This window comes from Urocitellus parryii, chromosome 5 (assembly GCF_045843805.1).
Source record: "Urocitellus parryii isolate mUroPar1 chromosome 5, mUroPar1.hap1, whole genome shotgun sequence".
In the NCBI taxonomy this organism is placed as follows: domain Eukaryota; kingdom Metazoa; phylum Chordata; class Mammalia; order Rodentia; family Sciuridae; genus Urocitellus; species Urocitellus parryii.
Window position 1 is genome coordinate 15,055,630 of NC_135535.1, and position 20,151 is coordinate 15,075,780.

General features: G+C 36.7%; 1 protein-coding gene across 3 annotated transcripts; it reads right to left on the reverse strand.

Moving 5' to 3' along the window:
* Positions 1 to 10: 10 nt before the first annotated feature.
* Positions 11 to 19,183, reverse strand: Tmem263 (transmembrane protein 263). 3 transcript variants are annotated; one of them, XM_026396673.2, is made up of 3 exons: positions 18,904 to 19,183; positions 7,029 to 7,094; positions 11 to 3,823 (listed from the first exon to the last, which is right to left on the reverse strand). In XM_026396673.2, the coding sequence occupies exons 1-3, from the start codon at positions 19,181 to 19,183 to the stop codon at positions 3,537 to 3,539; spliced, it is 633 nt and encodes a 210-aa protein (XP_026252458.1). In that variant the 3' UTR covers positions 11 to 3,536. The 3 variants fall into 3 exon arrangements, with proteins under 3 accessions (XP_026252458.1, XP_026252469.1, XP_026252449.2); XM_026396684.2 differs by having other exon boundaries at positions 18,837 to 18,994; XM_026396664.2 differs by having other exon boundaries at positions 18,058 to 18,994.
* Positions 19,184 to 20,151: the final 968 nt, after the last annotated feature.

Sequence of the window (20,151 nt, forward strand, 5' to 3'; positions counted from 1 at the left end):
TAAAAAACAGATCCACATTTATGGTCAGTCCAGCAATTATACCGACTTTATTTTCCCTTAGGCCAAATTCCATTCCATTGTTTGTTTGGCCTCTGAAATAGTTATGCTTTGCCTTTTCTCCATTCTTACATTCTCCTATCTCCATATGAAATAAAACTTTTAAAAACTGAAAATCTACAGCATGTCAAGGGGAGCTTTTCTTGCATGAAACACTAGTCAATTTCATTTCCTCTTTGAGAAAAGGTTCTAATAACAAAATTAAATTGCCTTCAATTTATGTATGATTACATTAAATTTATTTCTACAGCAAAATAAAATTTGTTGCCACAGTAAATATGATCACCTGGCATTACTCCAGTAAGCTTCCTGATAAATCAAACATACAGCCTACATTGAATATCAACACCAGAAGGAAAGACTGGCTACTGAACAGGCCCATTTGTTTCTGGACCTAAGCTGGAGAAGTTGTGACTGACACATTCAAAATCAATACAGGAAATTCAACTAACAATGTGAAAGTTAGCCAGTTCTGCATTTGTAAAAAAAAAAAAAAAAAAGGTTTTGAAGATGTTTCTGGCCTAAACCTTATGCCGATTAAATGATGTAGGCTAGGACCTGGCAGGAAAGCAGATGCCCAATAAGTAGTAGTTTCCTACCTTCCTCCCCATTGCTTCTCATTTCTGCCCATTGAGTGGTCTAAGAGGTGCTCCCTACTTTATAAACTCCTTCCCCAGTTTCAGACTTCAGTGTGCACAGTAACCTTCAGAGGTTGTTAAAATGCAGTTCTGGGCTCTATCCTGCAGAGATTTGGCAAACTGAGGTAAAACCTAGAAATCTGTGCATTTTTAATCTATTACAGGTGTTTAAAATATATTTCACTGTTATGTTGGAATGTTATGTTTGTACATTATTATCACAAAAATTAAAAACTGGATATAGCACTTTCTAAACTGCTATGTAACTAAGTTTTAAGATTATCCTGTATTTAAATTTCCTTTATTTCTCCATCTTTATGAAACATTTCACCTTTTGCAGATCATAGTGCTTTATTAACAAGTTCATGTTTGTTTCCCATTCTTTAATACAAAAAAATTAATTATCAATTATTTTCACTTGACATTTTGGTAAGTACAGGATTCATGTCAACATTATTTCAGTCACTCAAGTGGGTCACACAAGTTTATCTTCATTGTGCCAAATACCCACTCAAAAAATAAGCTGAGTAAGAATACCTCCAGGTGTATAAAACAATTGCAGTTTCTTGAAGTCAACGTCCTGTTTAACAGGTCAAATTGCTAGTCTATGTAAATAAACTGGAAAAGACTTGAGGATACAGCTGTACATATATCATCAAAGGGTAAGTTCATTCAACAAGAACCTATACTGTACATTTGTACAGTTCTCTGCTACCATTGCAAAAGCCCTCTGAACAAAGTTGTGGTTAGAATTTAAAACAATCTGGATGAAATAAAATGTACCAAGTAGCTTTTCTGTAGCAGAAATGAATTATATCCATTTTCCTCAAGCAAATTTAAGACAAGCAAAGCTAAAAATAAATATGCAAGCATATAGTAAACTAAAGTCTATACCTTAGAAGAAATTCAAGTACAAAACAGCAGAGCCTATGACTATATAAGATAAATTAAAAATACTAGCAATGAAGCAGTAATTTATGTAATAGCAGGAAACAAGTTCTCTAATACCATTACTTAGATCATTTAGCATTTATCTACTTTGGAGTTTAAAACAAATTCCCTTTGCTAATTAAAACATTTGACCAATATAGCAACATATTGCATGAAATAAATGACTATTTAATTCCTCATGGATTGAACTCCTGATGACTTCAGTTTTGTATAAGTGAAAGGTTCAAGACCCTGTGTAGATTTGCTCACAATTCCTGCTGGTATTTATGAAAGCTAAAGGTGATATTCTTATCCAATTGTTAATCACATTATTAATGTAATATTTGTAGTGGTTTATATAAGCCTCAGGTTTCAGAGTGATCTGTTCAAGTTCTCAGAGATACTATGTTGAATGACTTACTGGAGAACATGACCCCATTGCCCTTTCTTCCTCCCTTTGGGAGGTGGAGGAAGAATGGACAAATTTCCAGACTTGAAGTATAAAGAAAATTAAGGTTTTTTTTTCAGGATCAAGGTATAATCCTCAGTTATAAGGAATGCCAAATACATGTGAATTATTAAATTTTCATGAAGCTAAACATGAAACAAAATTCTAGCTATGTAACTTTGAGAATGAATGAGACAGGATGACATATGTAGTAAGATATGACACATTTGCCATCCATAATCAAAAACTTCAATTCCCTACCTGAAATTGATTTGAAAAATGGTATGAAGTCTACAGTTGTGTTGAAGGACTGTAAGATATTTTTAAAAGCCTATGTAAATCATAGAAAGCACTTATATTTTATATTCAAAACTGATGTATGGAGCCCATTTCATTCAATTTAAAAGTCAGTCCTTACATATTTGTGATTGCTTTTATTGTATTTTTAAAAGGGAGAACTACTGATACTTTAAGACATCCTAAAAAGACAGAATAGGTGTGAAAGATTCTTTTTATATCTTGGATGCTTTTAGGTAATTTTTAAATACTTAATATTTGTTCCTCCTTAATCTGAAACTCTTTCAACATAGCTTCTGAACGGTTAAGAAATACTCCTTAGGCACTGTTAGGTGAATTAACAATGAAGTAAGAATCCAAGTTGAAATATACAATTTGACCTTAACGACCGACTTAACAGAACAGCTAACAAGCACTGTCTTATCCACTGACAGCAAGAAATGCCTTTATCCCATCACTCCTGAGATTCTTAAGAGGGAAAACTAATTTTACAACCTTGAAAAAAATCCATAGATAATTATAAGAACTGCACATATTTAAGGTATTAGAAAAGATGTTTTCTTTTGTAAGGCATCAATGATTAAATGAATACAATGCATATCTAACAAAAGATGATTAATATTATCATAAAACCATTTATCTTTTCTTTTAAACTTCTCAAATTCCTGCTACTTTTGCCAGCTTAAATAAGAAACAAAATGCCTCTTGGCCTAAACAACTATGGTTTTAAAAAACTAAGACATCTGAAACTATTAGGCACATCAAAGGTACAGTTTATGTAGTTCAAGGTTCCCTTTGTAAGGGGCATGAGTTACCTGGCACATTGTACATATGGAACTGTAAAGATCATCTACTAAATTCAACTTTCACATTTTTAGTCAAACTGAAAGACTTATAGTAAATATTCAAACATACCATATTTTCAGTTACAACTGAATAAGAGTAACATTTTACCAGATAAAAACCTGGAATTTGAGTATGAGAAACCTTCATACACTGTGCTAGTATTGGTCTCTTCTTTTTAGATGAAAGCCAGTCGTCAATACTTTCAACACAGCAGTTTAGAAGATAAACGTCCAAAACAGGTGACTTGGTTGTAGTCCATAATTTAGCAATTCAATGCCACTGGCATCATAATGCTGTGGAGAGCAATATATCTCCATATTTTAGTCAGATTTGTCTTTCTTCTTTCCTGTTAAGGGCACTTTGTTTACAACAGCGGACCCAACAGCTGTAACACCTCCAGCCACAGCAGAAACACCCCCTTTCACCAGCCCTATTCCCATGGAAGGCACAGTTGTAACAGCTGTTTTGGTCACCTCCAGACTTTTTCCACCAATCCAAGCTACACCACCGATGGTGGCACCAACAGCTCCCTTTGTAACATTGAAGATACCCCCAGTCACACGGGACAACATGCCTGGTTGCTGCTGTGGATGATCTTTCATTGAACCTAATGAGAGAAAATATAATCAAATATAAATCTTTATAAGAGCAGTACAAAAGTCATTGAACAGTCTCCCTCACAATCAGAAAGTTGATTTGAGAAGCCAACCAGTTGATTGATTGAAAGACATTGAGGAGTTCTTGCCTCGAGGGTATAGTTTTGTATACATATGCTGGTCCAAAACTAAGTTTTAATACCTATGAAAAGAAATGATTTAGAGACTAGGCAACTTTCATAAAACAATCCTATTTTAAAAGATCTAATTTTACATGCTTCCTTGATTTATAGTTTTGTTAAGAAATAATCTTTAAAAAAAATCTTTTTTTAAATATCCCAAAACCATGAAAAAAATAAAGATAAAATATTTACATAGCCTTCAATTTCCTTGATAAGATTCAATCACTACTGAAACAATCTTCATATAAAGCAGTGGTTCTCAAAATACAGCCCAGGAGTCCTGGGAAACCCTGAGGCCATTTTAGGAGATACCCACAGATGAAAACTACTTTCAGGCTGAAGTTGTGGCTCAGAGTAGTAGAGTGCTTGCTTAGCATGTGTGAGGCTCTGGGTTCAATCCTCAGCACCACATAAAAATAAATTTAAAGAAAGGTATTGTGTTCATCTACAACTTTAAATTTAAAAAAAAAAAACACCTACTTTCATAGTAATATTAACATGTTATTGACTTTACACTTTCATTGTGTCACAAGTTTACAACAGTTTTCCAGAAGCTAAATACCACAACAAACTGAGTGAAGCAATAACTCCAAAATGCAGCTGTCACCCATTAACCCAAACATTAAAGATATTTGCAAAAACGTATAAACAGTGTCACCCTGCTCATGATATTTTTTTGTTTTAGGAAAGAGTCACTTTTCATAAGAACATGGTAACCAGGTTAACATGTAATGTGTGTACTGGGTTCTTTTGGTGAATAAAATTCAAATTCAATTTTTACTAAACACAAGCCATCTGGGCCTCAATTTTTTGAGAAGTTTTTTGATATCAAAAAGCTGAAAATCGCTGATTTAAATATATTTGGGTCTCTGTTGTGTCCCTTAATGATATACTTAAACAACTAATGCTGTGTAAAAACAGAAAAACAAAACTATTCATAATTTAAAATTGTTACCTAAAATCATTTTTATTTAGATGTAAGTAAAATATACACTATAGCATACATTGTTAATATTTATATCACTTCCTCAGTGATTCTTATGGGAAAAAAGTCTGCACTTTAAACATCTTATTAAAAAAAATTGTTTTTAGATACCCCAGAAAAGTAATATCAATATAAGAAATTTAGCTCTTTCTAAGTCATCAGTTAATTTCTTTGGTTGGTTGGTTGAAGGTTGGTTTTTTTTTTTAAATAGAGCCATAAAAATTAGATGTAACTTCAAACTTATATAGGAAGATTTCATAAAAGCTTCATCGTACCAGCTTCTAATGAACACAGGTCTTTTCTCCTTTGTCACCTAATAATTTAAGCAACAATGCCACATCATCAATGGTGTTTTTCTAAACTTCATGGGAAGTTTGTAATTCAGATTTTACCTACTGAAAAAGTATAATCTCGCACAAATAAAGATGAATTCTTGGGTACACAGGACAACATTGTACCCTAAGTTGGGAAAATCTCAGTCATTAATCAAAATAGTGTTTAGGTATGGATATAACAATGGCTAAATTTAAAAAAATGTGTTTATTAAGTCGAGGAGTTGGGGATGTAGCTCAGTGACCTAGCACTTGCCTAACATGTACAAGGTCCTGAATTCAATCCCTAGCACCACAAAAGGAGAAACAAATAGTAAGCATAATTTATACAATTTTTGAATGGCTGAAATAAAACGCTTATGATATAGATGAGCATTTTAATATGTTAATTATAAAATTATGATGGAAAAGATTACATAATTAGTAATTCTTTTGTAATTAAAGTCAAAAACATTAGGAAGAGAGGCAATATCCTGATTTAAGGATAACATAGATGACTGAATCATGCCAAATACCTCATTAACAAAATTATCTTACTTGGCCAAATTTAATGAAGACAAATAACTTCTTCTTACTAAATAAGCTAAATATTGTTATTCTCTTCAATTACTCTGTACTCTTAATTGCCACCACACAAATTATCTGCTTTGCAGTTACCCTTGTTAAACAGCTGACTTTTAAATATATTCCTGAGGCTCTGTTCTCTTCCTTGACATCCTCTTGGATGCCTTTATCCTTTTCCTGAATTCTTTCCATAAAGTCCTTTTAATTTTCTCTTGAGACCTAACTTTTCAAAACCCTATTGTTCTAGTCCTAAAAAATAAAGCAAGGAAAAGAGCTAATAATTTTCCAGGATATTCTTCCACCAAGCAAACTAATGTAAATTAAACCAAATTAGCTAGTTCTTCCATCTTCTTTTAGACTTAAGAGCAAGCTTTTCATTGTGTTATTTTCCTAGCAATTTCATTTTTATCTACCAATATATGAAAAAAATTTTTGAATAGTGGGTAACATTGGGAGGAAAATATAACACCTAGAGTCAGGACTTCCAGCCCTAGCAATTAATATGCAATCCTCTAAGATCATTATTTATATTAAGTTTAATAACATTCTATGCCAAAACTATAAATTAAAAATGCCTGTAGTCATTTTCTGTATGGAATGAGGACAATCCAGGGGGTAGTTATTATTTCCAAGGCTTTTGGAAGTAAAGAAATAGAAAAATGTTTCATGATGTCATAATTTTCAAACTATAAGAGAATTATGATTCAGAAAGACATTAAAAGACCCTATAACCATGTATTTATTAATATAGGAAGAGAGAGCTACCAGTTATAATACAATGGATAACCAGAGTTTAACAACAAATCTCAAATGCTTCTTAAATTAAGCTGATCTTTTTGTATACAGGACATCAAAAATAAACAGTTTATGAAAAGATGTTCTTCCTTGTGAAATGGTCTTTAAAATGTGACAGGAAAATAAGCCTTACATGATAAAATTAAACTGTATCTCAAGAAAAAAAAGTTAAATTGTGTCTCCACTCACCAATATCTGTGCTTCTTAATTAAAAAGTACAAGTGTTTATCTTCTATTACTTTTAAAACATTTACTGAGCAGGTGAACAAGCTATAATTCTATAAATTTAATAAAATCAATCAAACTTTCATTCACTCGTATATTCTTTCCGTCTTTCATGTTGTAACTGTATACTTGCCTTCTGGTGGTTCATCACTAAGGTATGATGGGATTTCTTGATTTTTATCTGCTTGATTCATAGCTCCTAGAAAAAACATACAAACATTTCATTTTAAGATCAGACTACTACTATTCTCATGCTAAATTAAGACTTTATTTAGACAAATGCTCATCACAAGACTACTTCATTTTGTCTCTTTTCTATTTCAAATTGCAGTATTTAAAAAATACCTTAAATGACACCAGTGGACAAAATATATCTTATCTGAAACACTAACTGAAGAGTGGCAGTCATAGTATTAGCTTTCCTAGTGTTGGTAATATGAGGCTTCAACTTGTGAAAATTACCAATTAAAAAGAGTTGGAAGGTGGGGGTTGGGGAAAAAAAGCAGCATATATCTTTTATACAGATGACACCCTCAATCTGAATCAGTAAAAGATTTTGATGACTTTTTTGTTCTTGTTCTCAGAGCACTGATTTAAAAACAATTCAAAATCTTTTATGAAAAAACATACAATTTTAAAAACATAATTATTTAAAAGTAGTTAAGAGAACCTAGGAAACAAAAATAAACTATGTTGGGATGAAAAAAACATGATTAAAATTTATTTTCCCATTCTCCTTTACTATCTTAAGATACTTGCTTTTAAATTCACATGACTAAGTAAAGACCAAGACAGTCAAGATTGGTCTAAAAGTGTTTTTGATGACATACTGTCTTAGACACACATACATATACACAAAAACAAAAAACAAAAAACTCTGGTTCTGTGATTCCAGTGTCTACTGACTTCTCAGCTCTACATCTTTACAGCCTAAATCACTCTGTCTGTACGTATACAACAGATATTTTAAAAGGACATCAAACATGTACTTTAGTATTAATATATTAATTAATTTTAAAAATAGTGATTGAACTGGGCTAAACAATGTTTTAGCACGAGGTATAGCAGTGATCAATAAAGACCAAATACCTGCCATCATGAAAAGTCACTCCAGTTGAGGAAGATAATATATCAACACTATACTGCTTGTCAACCAGTGTTAAATGCTATAGAGAAAAAAAGGGTAGGATGGGGAAGAAAAGTGATCTTTTAAATAGGGTAAACTATGAATGAGGTAAAGATATCAGATATTTAGGTGAAGAGTCAAGGTAGAAGAAACAGCAAGAGGAAAGTATGGCAAGGACAGCATCCAAGAAGCGTAGGAGAGGAAGTCAAAGAGCTCCTAAGGATCACACAGGCCCTAGCAGGGATTGATGCAGATTGGCTTTTAAACTGAGGGAAATGGGAAGCCAGTAGAAGGGTTTGATCAGAGGAACAAGATGTTCTGATTTATATTCTTAAAAGATCATACTGGCTGCTGTGGAAATAACAAACAATAGGAGAACAACCTATTAGAAGACTATTTCAATAATTTGGGCAAAAAATGTTGGTGGCTTGGTGTGGTCCAAGCAGAGGTTGTTGGGACGTACAGGATTTTCAAAGGTAATTGTAATTTCATGCAATTCATCTTGCTATGCCTTTAAAATCTAAATCCTATGTAAGAGGGAGCTTCACAGCACCCTAGAATCCAACAGCAAATGTCGTGTGTGTGTGTGTGTGTGTGTGTGTGTGTGTGTGTGTGTGTGTGTGTGTATTTTTTGCTGTAGTGAAAATCCTGACTCAGGCCACTTAGCAATACCACCTAATCTTATCCTGGTCTGTTTTTTAATTCAGTACATATGTACTTTAAGTTTAAAATTATCCCATATGATTTTAAGATTAAAAAAAGAAAGCATGTGATCTTTTTCTAAAAAAGCCAAGAATATCAGCTGTTGCATTACTAGAAGAGGTTCATGACTAATTTACCTTAATTTTAAAAAACCCTCAAACTATAAAGTTACATATATTTCTATTCATATTTGTATTTTCTTTGATTTATCATCATAGTAAAATCATTAAAAATTATACACATAGTGGTTACAACTCTGGTTTCAAAAATTCTAAGTTTGAATCCCAACTTGATCATAAACTATATGGCATGGGGAAATTAGATCATTAGATTCTTGATTTTTAAGACATTTAAAATAAAAAATGAAGATATTCTAGCCCTAACAAGATGAAAAATGCTATTTAACAAATTCTAAACATGCAGAAATTTCTGGCAGAATATGTGTGTTCTTCCTGTGAAACATTACTATGTTAGATCACTTTCTTCCCTGCTGGGCTGTTAATTTCAAAAGGACGAACATCTTTAACTTGTTCACCATTGTAATCCCAGTATATTATAATACACACACATACACACACACACACACACACACACACACACACACACACACACAAATCCACAAGATCACTTGATTAATCGCTTATCTGATCAACAGAAGTTACAATACCCTATATACAAATATGGGGAAAATTATATGCACACATATATTTTAACTAGAGTTTTAAAATAGGTAGGATTAGAATAGTAACTACATTTCAAAAGCACCTTTCTGATCCCTAGTCATAAATCCCTACTAACTGTCTTACCTTTTCTTACACAAAATCCTTATAAAATTCTTTTTTCTAAACTTTACCTATCTTATAACTAAAAAATGAAAAAGACTACCATTTAAAAATTAGAGCTACTTTATACTATGACAGCATAAAATATATGCAACGTAGTCTAAACAATATAAACTGCCTTCATCTTTCTGTGGGTAGGCAAGGAAGAGACTTGAATAAAGTTAACTGTCAGATGTATGCTTTAAGAAGCTAACTAAAGGGCCAGGGCTGTGGCTTAGTGGTAGAGCGCTTGCCTAACATGTGTGAGGCACTGGGATAGATCCTGGGCACCACATAAAAATAAAACAAATAAAATAAAGGTATTGTGTCCATCTACAACTAAAAATTTATATATATAAAAGCAGCAGCTAGATAAAGCAAGAACAGATGGAAGGACAGAGAAACTAAACATAGTAAGTGGCTACTGTACTAGTACAGTCTCAACTGTTTTTCCTGTCTAAACAAACACTTGGACAAAAAATCTAGAAGTCACCCTTCATCTTTTTTTACATTCTCACCTGAAAATCAACTAATTATGTTATGTAAATAAATCCAGAATATAACCACTTCCCACCACCTCTTCCTAACACCATTTTAGTCTAAACCATCTTAATCTTTTATGATATTACAAAATCTCTGAACTGGTCTCCAAGCTTTGCTCCCCCTTTAATTCAGCTATGCATTACTCTTAAACCCCCCTGCTTCCTAGATTGCTCAAAATAAAATCCAGAGTATTTAAACCTTGGCTTTTGAGGCCAGACGTCTAACCCCCATTTCTACTCTGATATCTCCTACCATTCTACCTCTTGCTCGTTCTGCTCCAGTAAGACAAGAGTTCCTTATTTAGACTCTTTCTCAAATCTATACATGGCTTGCTTCCTTCCTTCCTTCAGGTCCTTGTGAAAATATCTCCTATAAGACTTTCCCTGACCACCTTATAATAACCAAGCATCTCTCCTACTCTATCATTTTGAGTAACCCTGCTCTATATTCTTCATAGCTTTGTCAATAAATGTATCCTCTTTGTGTCTCTCCCAATTAGAAGGTTAGTTCTGTGAGAACAAGGGCTTGGTTTTGTTCACTACTTCAACTCCAGAGCCTTAAATACTTTTTAAGTTTTATTGTGTGAAGCAGAATATAACTTGGGGCTGTAGCTCGGTGGTAGAGCATTTGCTTAGCATGTATGAGGCAATGGGTTCAATCCTCAGCACCACATAAAAATAAATAAGATAAAAGTATTGTACTCCTCTACAACTAAAAAAATTTAAAAAGATGAAGAATCTAGGATGTTAAATTTCTAGTGTAAGCAACTACATAGACATAGATGGTGATGAAGGCAGAAGATATTAGAAAAGAAACCACCATAGGAGAAGACAAGAGTTCTGAACAAGCTATATTTGAGATGCTTTCAAGGCATCCATAGCAGATGTTCAACAGGCAAATGGATTTAAGGGACCAGAGACTTAAGAAGTCTAAGTTAGAGCTGAGGTTCTTAGAGTGGTTTGAAGTGATAGCTGAAGCTGTGGTGTGTGGATGTCATGAATGAGGAAAAGAGTGATAAGAAGTAGACTGATAACCTTAAACTGATCATGTTTCAAAGAGAAGCCAGCAAAAACAACCCAAATGAACCTGCAAATGCACAGTCAAATGAGTACAGCTTTGTGGAAGGCAAGAGAGGAATTTTAAGCTTCCTAAAGACATATACATTGCAGACAAAAATAATTTATGAAGAGTGTATATTACAGGAAAATGCTAATATTATATTTAGAAGCTAGCATAAAAGGTATATTTCATATGATCTAATTATTTTAAAAATCCATATGAAAAGACAGGAAAGAAGCACACCAAGCTGTTAACAAAGACTGCAATTAAAGGATAGGAAAACGCCTACAAAGTATTTATAGTTTATTAGTACCATGTAGTAAACATATATATAGTATTTATAGCATATAGATTTACATACATCTATGGTGTTTATGTAGTATTTATATACTTAGCATGCATATATAGCATTTATATATATAAATACTGCACACATTACCTTTTATTTTGGTGGGGGGGGGGCGTACCAGGACTTGAACTCAGGGGCTCTCAACCACTGGGCCACATGCCCAGCCATATTTTATTTAGAGACAGAATTTCACTGAGTTGCTAAGCACCTCGCCTTGCTGAGGCTGGCTTTGAACTTGCAATCCTCCTGCCTCCATTTACTAAGCCGCTGGGATTACAGGCGTGTGTCACCTGCCCAGCCACTATTTCTATATGTACACATACATAGATATGTATGTAGTTAGCATCTTTGTTTTGATTTTTAATGTTTTATATCAATAAGTATTATTTTTGTAATTAAAGAAAAAATATTTTTAAGTCTCAGAAATCAACAATGTTCATAAATAATACTTTAAGTTCATCTAGTTCTAGTTATTTTAGGTTTTCGTCTACAGATGAAGTTAGTCGTCTAAAAAATAATATTCTTAAATCATGTGATTCTTTAAGAAAATGACACTACTGTGTTTTGTTCAATTATGCTCTTAAGAAAACCCTGACATGGCTTAGGTTGTGGCTCAGCGGTAGAGCGCTTGCCTAGCATGTGCAAGGCCCTGGGTTCGATCCTCAGCACCACATAAAAATAAATAAATAAAATAAAGGTATTGTGTCCAACTACAACAAAAAAAATAAATATTAAAAAAAGAAAACCCTGACAAATAGCCTTATCCAAGCTATTACTATATTAACAGTCCAATATTGTTAAGGATATTACCCACTATATCACTTAATAGCTCTGACATGGAACTCTACATAAGAACTTCCTTAGAGGTAATTATTCAGAAAATTCCTCATTTTACCTAAATATTCAACATGTTTTCTTTGAAATCTGTGTATTTTCTTACTTAATAGACACAAAGATATGTCATCTCCCTTCTCCCTTTGATTTTTAGGAAGCTTACAGCTAAAATCCAAGCTCCACTAAGTAGGCTCCTGTGGTCTAGCTGTATCCTGTCTTCTGCTCCCCTATTCCTCCATAATCTCCAAGCACCCCTCTCTGGTTGCTATTTTCCCTGGTTTGCAAACTTATTCATATTTTTACCATTTTGTTAGTACTCTTTTTGCTGTAAGCTGCTACAGAGTACTTATGGAATAAGTTGGATAAAAACAAACCACTTATATCCGCATCACAAGAAAATATGCCTATCAACTTAGGGCCCAACCCTAGTTTAAGCTAGGGTTGTGCTTTTCAAATTTATGTTTTTATAAGTAGGTAAAGCTAGGGGCTCCAAGAAACCACAGGAAAAACATGATACATGCATTTTACTCCACGGTAATTTCAGTTTAAAAAAAAAAACATTTTTTGTAGTTGTAGATGGACAGCATGCACTTACTTTATTATTATTATTATTATTATTATTATTTTAATGCAGTGCTGAGGATCGAACCCAGAGCCTCACACATGCTAGGCAAGTGCTCTGCCACTGAGCTACAGCCCTAGCTCCTGGTTATTTTGTTTGTTTTTGTTTTTTTAAATACACAATAAAAAGTAAAATTAAAAGTACTTGGGAATTTTCTTTTTCTTAAGATAAACAGGCTTTCAAATAATTTCATTATTGCCCAGGGCTGCTTTAAAGCGCACTTTCAGATTTGCCAGCACTCCCCTGCCAGCCCAACAGAATTTCTACTCCCACAATGTGTTCAGTCTGCCCTTGGATTAGGAGTATTTCTAATCTAAAATGCAGAAAATTAGATACTATTAAACAAACATTCACAGCTACATTTAAAATTATTAGCAAGGGCTGGGGTTGTAGCTCAGTGGTAGAGCACTTGCCAGGCATGTGTGAGGTTCGATCCTCAGCACCACATAAAAAATAAATGATAAAAATAAAGGTATTGTGTCCATCTACAACTGAAAAATAATTTAAGACCATTAAATTTATTACCAAGAAATACCAATAGGATTATCAATAAACAATAAAAATATATCAGGAGCCTTGCCAAGCCAGGCATAGGTCTAACTAGACAACAAAGAGACTTGATATTTAGAGGAACTTTGAAGTCCTAAGAGGTCACATAGCCTGGTTTTTGTTTTTATTTTAATGTCTGAGTTTCTTGTACATCACAGATCTTTTTTGGGGAATGAGGGGGTGAGGGGTGAGGGTAGGGAGTGCCAAGGATTGAATCCAGAGTCACTCTACCACTGAGCTACCCCATCCTCTGAGACAAGGTCTCACCAAGAGACTGGCCCAAAACTTGTGAACCTCCAGTCTCAGTCTCCCAAGTCACTGGGATGACAGGTATGTGCCACCCCATCTGATCCTTCACTGGTCCTAGTAGCAAGTATGTGGCATTAAAATTACTCCTGAACTTCTAGGGTACTAAAAATTGCCTAAAAGACACAGCTATTTGGGATTTTCCCTCTGCATTTCATATTGTATGATAAAACAGAATTCTTATAAAGGTATTTGCTAAAATCCTTAATTATCTATAATATCATTTGTACTTTTCATATATAAACTATGCCTAACCTCTACCCACATATATGTGCCAAACTTTTAGAGCTGTTAATTCTTTATGGACAGCACCACTTTCTACTAAGAAAAAATATTTTTTATACAGTTGTGCCCCTTTATCCATTTGGGATATGTTGTAACACCCCAATGGATATCTGAAGCCACAGATAATAACAAACCCTATATATAATACATTTTTCTCCTATTTATACATACATTTCTATGATAAAGCTTAATTTATATTCTAGGAACAGTAATAGATTAACAATAGTAAAATAATGTATTATAAATACCTTAATACATAATAAATAAGTAAAGTAATAAAATTATGTTAATATGCCATCTATTAAAATATCTTATTGTACTTTCACCTGTTCACTTAAAGGAAACACTTTCCAGCTTCTATTTAGCATATGTGAACTGCCAGCATTACTACTGTTGTGCTTTGAGCCATTATTAAGGAAAATAAAATATTACTTGAATACAAGCACTATGATAATTAATGGGATAACCCAAAAGTCTATTAAGTGCTTAAAAGGTGGTAGCACATACGGCATGGATACAGTGAACAAAGAGATGATTCATGTCCCAGGCAGGACGGAGTGGGACAGTGCATGATCCCATCATACTACTCAGAACAGTGTGCAATTTTAAAATTTATGAATGTTTTATTTCTGGAATTTTCCATTTAATATTTTTGGACCATGGTTAGCCACAGATAACACAGGTAAACTGGAGAAAGTAAAACTCATGGGTAAAAATTACCCTTCTGTTTATTATCACCATTACAAGAAACCTGTTTTCTTATATTGGGAATTGTGAACACAAACATACCCCTAATCCCTTAAAAAAAAGAATCTGCTAATAAAATTTAAAAGTATACATGTGGATTAAGTACCAACTAACAGTAAAAGTATAAAAATGGTGATTTCAAAATGTTACCCTTGCTAGTGCGATGGCCCAGGCCTGTAATCCCAGAGGCTGAGGAGACTGAGGCAGGAGGATCCAGAGTTCAAAGACAGCATCAGTAAAAGTGAGACGCTAAACAAGTCAGTAAGACCCTGTCTCTAAATAAAATACAAAATAGGGCTGGGGATGTGGCTCAGTGGTCAAGTGCCCCTGAGTTCAATTCCCAATACCCACCCCCCCCCCCAAAAAATGTTACCCTTAAATGATACAATCAATAAAACCATTAAATTCTATATAAACCCTGCCCTAAACTTACTGAATCATTAATTCAACATGTATTTGAGCCCTCCTCCTATGTGGCACATATCCTGTTACACATTTAAAGCTTCAATTTGATTAAGTAAATACAGAAATTACTGTGAGCCAAAGTTTACAATCAAAATGAAATACATGCCCTGCCCGGCACTTACTAGTTTAGTGAACCATTCATTCAAGAAACAAAATGTATCTGCTCTCTAGAAGCCCATAATGCACCCAAGTTTCTATTTAAAAAAAAAAAAATACTTTCCTAAAGAAGGTATAATGACAGATTAACAGCCTTTAGATCTGGATAAAGATGTAACTGATTCTAAGGACATAAATCAATTCCATCTTTTGGTTCTAACACATGACAAACTATTACACTACCAACTAAAACTGATTATAAGTGGATTTTGAAGAAACTGAACTGTGAAAGACCTCTGACAGCAAATTCATTAGCAGTTACTTTAAGCAGGAAGAATGGATAATTCTTGTCCCATACAACAGTATCATAGATACAACAGCTGGCAAAAATATTAAGCAAAGATTAATAACAGCACTATTCCCTAGAGGATAATTTATTCCAATAATAGAAATAAGTAAACAAATGCCCCTTGGAAAGCTTCTTTTAGTTTTTTAAAAGGAAAATAGATGAATCAATGTTTTGTGGGTTTCAGAAACATCTTGTAAATTTAAACTTTTTGTTCATAATGAAAACAGTATACAAATTTGTCTGTGAGTACCACCCCTCTAACATGCCAAGGAAGTTAAATCACACTAACCTTTTTTGTAACATTCAAACACAAAAATACAGTGCACAACAGTTTACCTTAGAAGTCACTTTCAAATGTTATTAAACAATAAGTGCTGATTTTCCTATATATAAAAAAAAAGACTGTAAACAAATTAGCTAAGTTCTTCTACATGTATGTATATAGAGAGGAACTCTGCCATATCCTCACTCCCATGTTTTAGTTTCTCTGCCAAATAAATGCAAGAAGACTCATACACATATACCAAGTCATGTACATTAAACAGTTTAGTAGTTTTTAAACTTATTTAGTTAACCAACTATTCTGAACATTATGCTTACAGAGGTGTCCCCACCCCTTAATCAACAATAAATAAGACCACAAGAAATGCATCAGTCTAGCAAAAAAGAAAAAGTAATGTCAATAAAACTTTACAAGTGTACACACAGTGACATGTAACAACTGACAGTGTCAAAACAGCACTGTCCATTAATTATGTTGTCCTTAAATGAATCATTAAATAGAACTGCAATACTCTTGTCAAACAAGACAACCAACACATCATCATCTACTCCAAATTATATTCATCAATTCAACAGATATTTGCATCCCTAACTGTGTGGAACACTTAGTTGCTGAACAAGAATACAAAGGCTCTACTCTTAAGGTGTTTATATATAAACCAGGCACATTCCTCAGGAAGTAGGAAAAGAGCAAATACTGAATACATGAAACAAAGAAAGTAGATTTTCCTGAGTTAACACACACACACACACACACACACACACACACACACACACCCCTGCATATGTATTTGCCTGAAGTATTAAACTTTTCTAATGATGCTGACTATGGAAACATTTTTCCTCGGTTTCTGGTATTTTTGTTATAACAATGACCTAAGCAACGAAAACTGGAAAAAGCAAAACAGGATGCATACAGATTTATTAAAGTTACTTCTCCCTTTCTTTTTAAAAAGCAGGCATGGGAACACACCCACGTACTTGTTGGTCTGATTATCAGTATTCCTGGGCAGTCTTTAAGAGCGCCCATACCAGTGCAAGTTTTAAAGGTTAAACAAGAATATATATAAATAATCACAGTACCTATTTTCATTTGGAATTGGCACAGAGTTCACAAGGGCTCAATAAATCAAAAAAGAACCAACCTCTTCTCTAGGTGTTTCTAACACTTCCCGGCAGTCCCTTCTCCCATTGATCCCTCTAGGCACTTAGCAATTTTTTTTTTCTTTAGCAGAGAGAGTGACGTGGCAGGAGAGGCAGAAAATGACCCTGGAGGCGCCCTGGCTAGGGCTAAGCTCAGCACCTCCTTCCTTGCCTTCACTCTGTACCCCCAGAAGACCCCCGCTCCAGTAGGGTTCCTGAATTTCTGTGTAAAACGGGTTTAGGAGTGAAACTGTGACTGGAAGTGTGAGCCTGGGGGCTAATCTTAAGCTGGGCGTGCATGGCAGGGACAGTTGACTGGGGTCAACAGGGACAGCACTGATGGGTGCTCCAGAGCACCCCAGGTCCTCCTCGGCGCCCCTCTCCATTCCCACACTTGGAGGTTCAGGTTAGGCGAGGCTAGGCGGGGGAGTGGAGCCTCCCACCCGGGAAGAGCACTGGGAAGGTCCAAGTACAAGAAGCCAAGCCCTATGAACTTGAACCCAAGAGGGTCCTTTATCAACAGGTCGGGAGGAAGCGGGGCGAGGGCGCACAGCACACAAGACCCTCAGCCACGTCCCCTCTCCAGGCTGCGGTGGCCCCCGCCCCCACCCTGACACCCAGGACGTTACGAAGTCGGAGGAGTCCCCAACCTCCAACCGCGGCCCGGGAGTCAGAAATACAAAAGCCGAGTAACCCCGCCGGGGAACCTCCACCAGCCCCCAACTTCGTCCCGCCCCTCCCCCTTCCCCCTCAGTCACCCCGAAAGGCCCGGCTCGGGGAGGCCCGGCCCGGAGGCAGGAGGAGGTGTAGGGGAGCTCACGGAAGAAGGGAGAGCGAGGAGGGCAGGAAGCCGGGCGGCGCCCCCCGCCCCACAGCTGACTTACCGCCGGGGTCGGGGCCGGCGCCTGGGGCTGGGGCCGGGCGGAGGGAGCGGGAAGCAGCGGGGAGGGCTGAGGTGGCCTGGGCGGTAGCGGCGCCGGACACAGCCCTGGGCAGCTGCGGGCTCCCGAGGCTCCCCTCAAGCTGCGGAGCCTGAAGCCTCGGTCGGCGGCGGCGGCCTCTGGCTGCGGACGTGGCGCCCGACGCGACCCGCCCCCTCCGCAGCCTCCTCAGCTCCCGCCTCCTCCCGCGGCTCCGGCTCCGACGCGCACGCGCGCACGCGCACCCGCGGCCCCCTCCTGCGCCCACCCGTTTCTCGAACTGCCGCCCTCCCAGCAGCCCCCAGCCAGTCACTTCTCGACGTGCGCAGGCGCGGTGCCACGGTGCTGCTCCCGCCCTTCGCCCCCGGGTGCCTCCGCGGGAACCCCCGCAGGACTGCGCGCGCCTCATCCTGGGGTCTCTCCGCCCCCTTTCCCCCACCGTCCAATCAGGTCAGGCGAGGGGCGCGAAACCCGGGGACGCGCGGACCACGGCCTTCCGGCCCGAGCTCCAACCCTGGCGGCCCCCAGAAGTCTCCGTTGCGCCACCGAGTAACGGTCGTGGGAATTTAGAACCTTCGCCCTAGGGAAGGCAAGACGGTCGCCAGTTTCTCCGGTTCTTCTTCGCCCGGGGGCCTCAGCCTTTTTTCTTAAGCTGCTGCCCTCGGGGGAGTGACTAACTGGGCCTACTCAGCCGTCCACGTCGGGGCTCGCCTTTGTGACCAAGCGATGGGGTGAGGAGAGACCTGGCTTGTTGGTGTTTCGAGGTTTCTTTTACTCTTTCCTGTCCTCGAAGTGCCTGGGAGTACCGACCTGCCCGGTTCGTCCTCGCCGCCCGGCGCTCACTTAGTGCAAGGCCAGGCGCTTGCCAGACGCTGGGAGAGGCTGAGTTGGAAATGAGAGCCCGGGGCGAAGGCTCAGCCTGCGGAGCAGCTGCAAGAGGATATGGTCTGTGCACTCCCACGTGGCCAGCCCCGCCTGCAGCTGAGCCATCTGTCATGTGCGGCTGGGCTTCCAAAGGAGGCTGAGGGTAGCCTCCCCAGGTTGTTTTGAGGACCAAAGAAGATAAGTGCTGTGTTTCTTTGGTCAACATCTATCCCATGAAGATGGCCATAAATCCATCATGCCTGTTTTGAGATCAGAAGAGGTGGCAGGTATGAAAGGGCTTTATAAACTGACATCTTACACAAATGTGCGAGTTTTCCTTTTATGATCTAATTAGCAAGTCAAAAAATACACATGAAAATATATATATATATATATATATATATATATATATATATACAAGAAAGAATATAAACATGAAACAAATGTTCACAATATTTTTTGAAATACAAAATAATCAGGGTGGTGCAACTGAGTAATAACTATTAACAAGGCTCAGGGGGAAAATAGGCACACTAACCAAGAAATCATCCTGAAAGAAGCTAACTTTGATCTAGTCCTTTTTTAAAATGGACTAAATATAGTATATGGCATCAGCCTACTTTTTAATTCATCAAAACAATGAATTAAATCCATCTAGTTGACTGTGCTGAAGTTAACAAGACACTGTAGTTTTACAGAACTCAAAGGAGATTTTAAATTCTGCTCTTTAAATATGGTTAGATGGTTAGCAGTATCTGTGGGTTGTTGTGTTTACCCAGCATGTGAAGTTATGGATGCTTCCTCTATTTTCTTGTCACAGAAGTCTCTAATATATCTTTACATGTGACCTTTCAGGTTGGGACTCTAGGCAAAATTATGAAATGCATAATTAATAATTACTTGTACTTCTTTCTATTATAGAATTTATTAAAGTAAAAATGACATATAAAACTAGCCACTTCTGAGAGATTTTTAATTTTTAATAGTTATTCAAAGCTGTAATTGAATCTATTTCATAAACCAACCAAGAGGTAGGGGAGCTCTTTTGAGAGTTCACCAGAACATTCTGAAACTGCGAATGAAGGTAGTCATCTATTTCTTGTAAGTCAGAGCCTACTCATTTCTTATTACCTATTTTCTCACCTTTACAAGTGAATAGCACCACTTAGTGCCCATCCACTCCTGGGTTTAAAA

Excerpts from the sequence above, each read along its gene's own strand:
- Tmem263 (XM_026396664.2), bottom strand. The coding sequence starts at position 18,502 with ATGAGGCGCGCGCAGTCCTGCGGGGGTTCCCGCGGAGGCACCCGGGGG. Across the intron at positions 7,095-18,057 it reads CGCCGGCCCCGACCCCGGCG|GAGCTATGAATCAAGCAGAT; the intron begins GTAAGTCAGCTG and ends TGTTTTTTCTAG. Across the intron at positions 3,824-7,028 it reads TAGTGATGAACCACCAGAAG|GTTCAATGAAAGATCATCCA; the intron begins GCAAGTATACAG and ends TTCTCTCATTAG.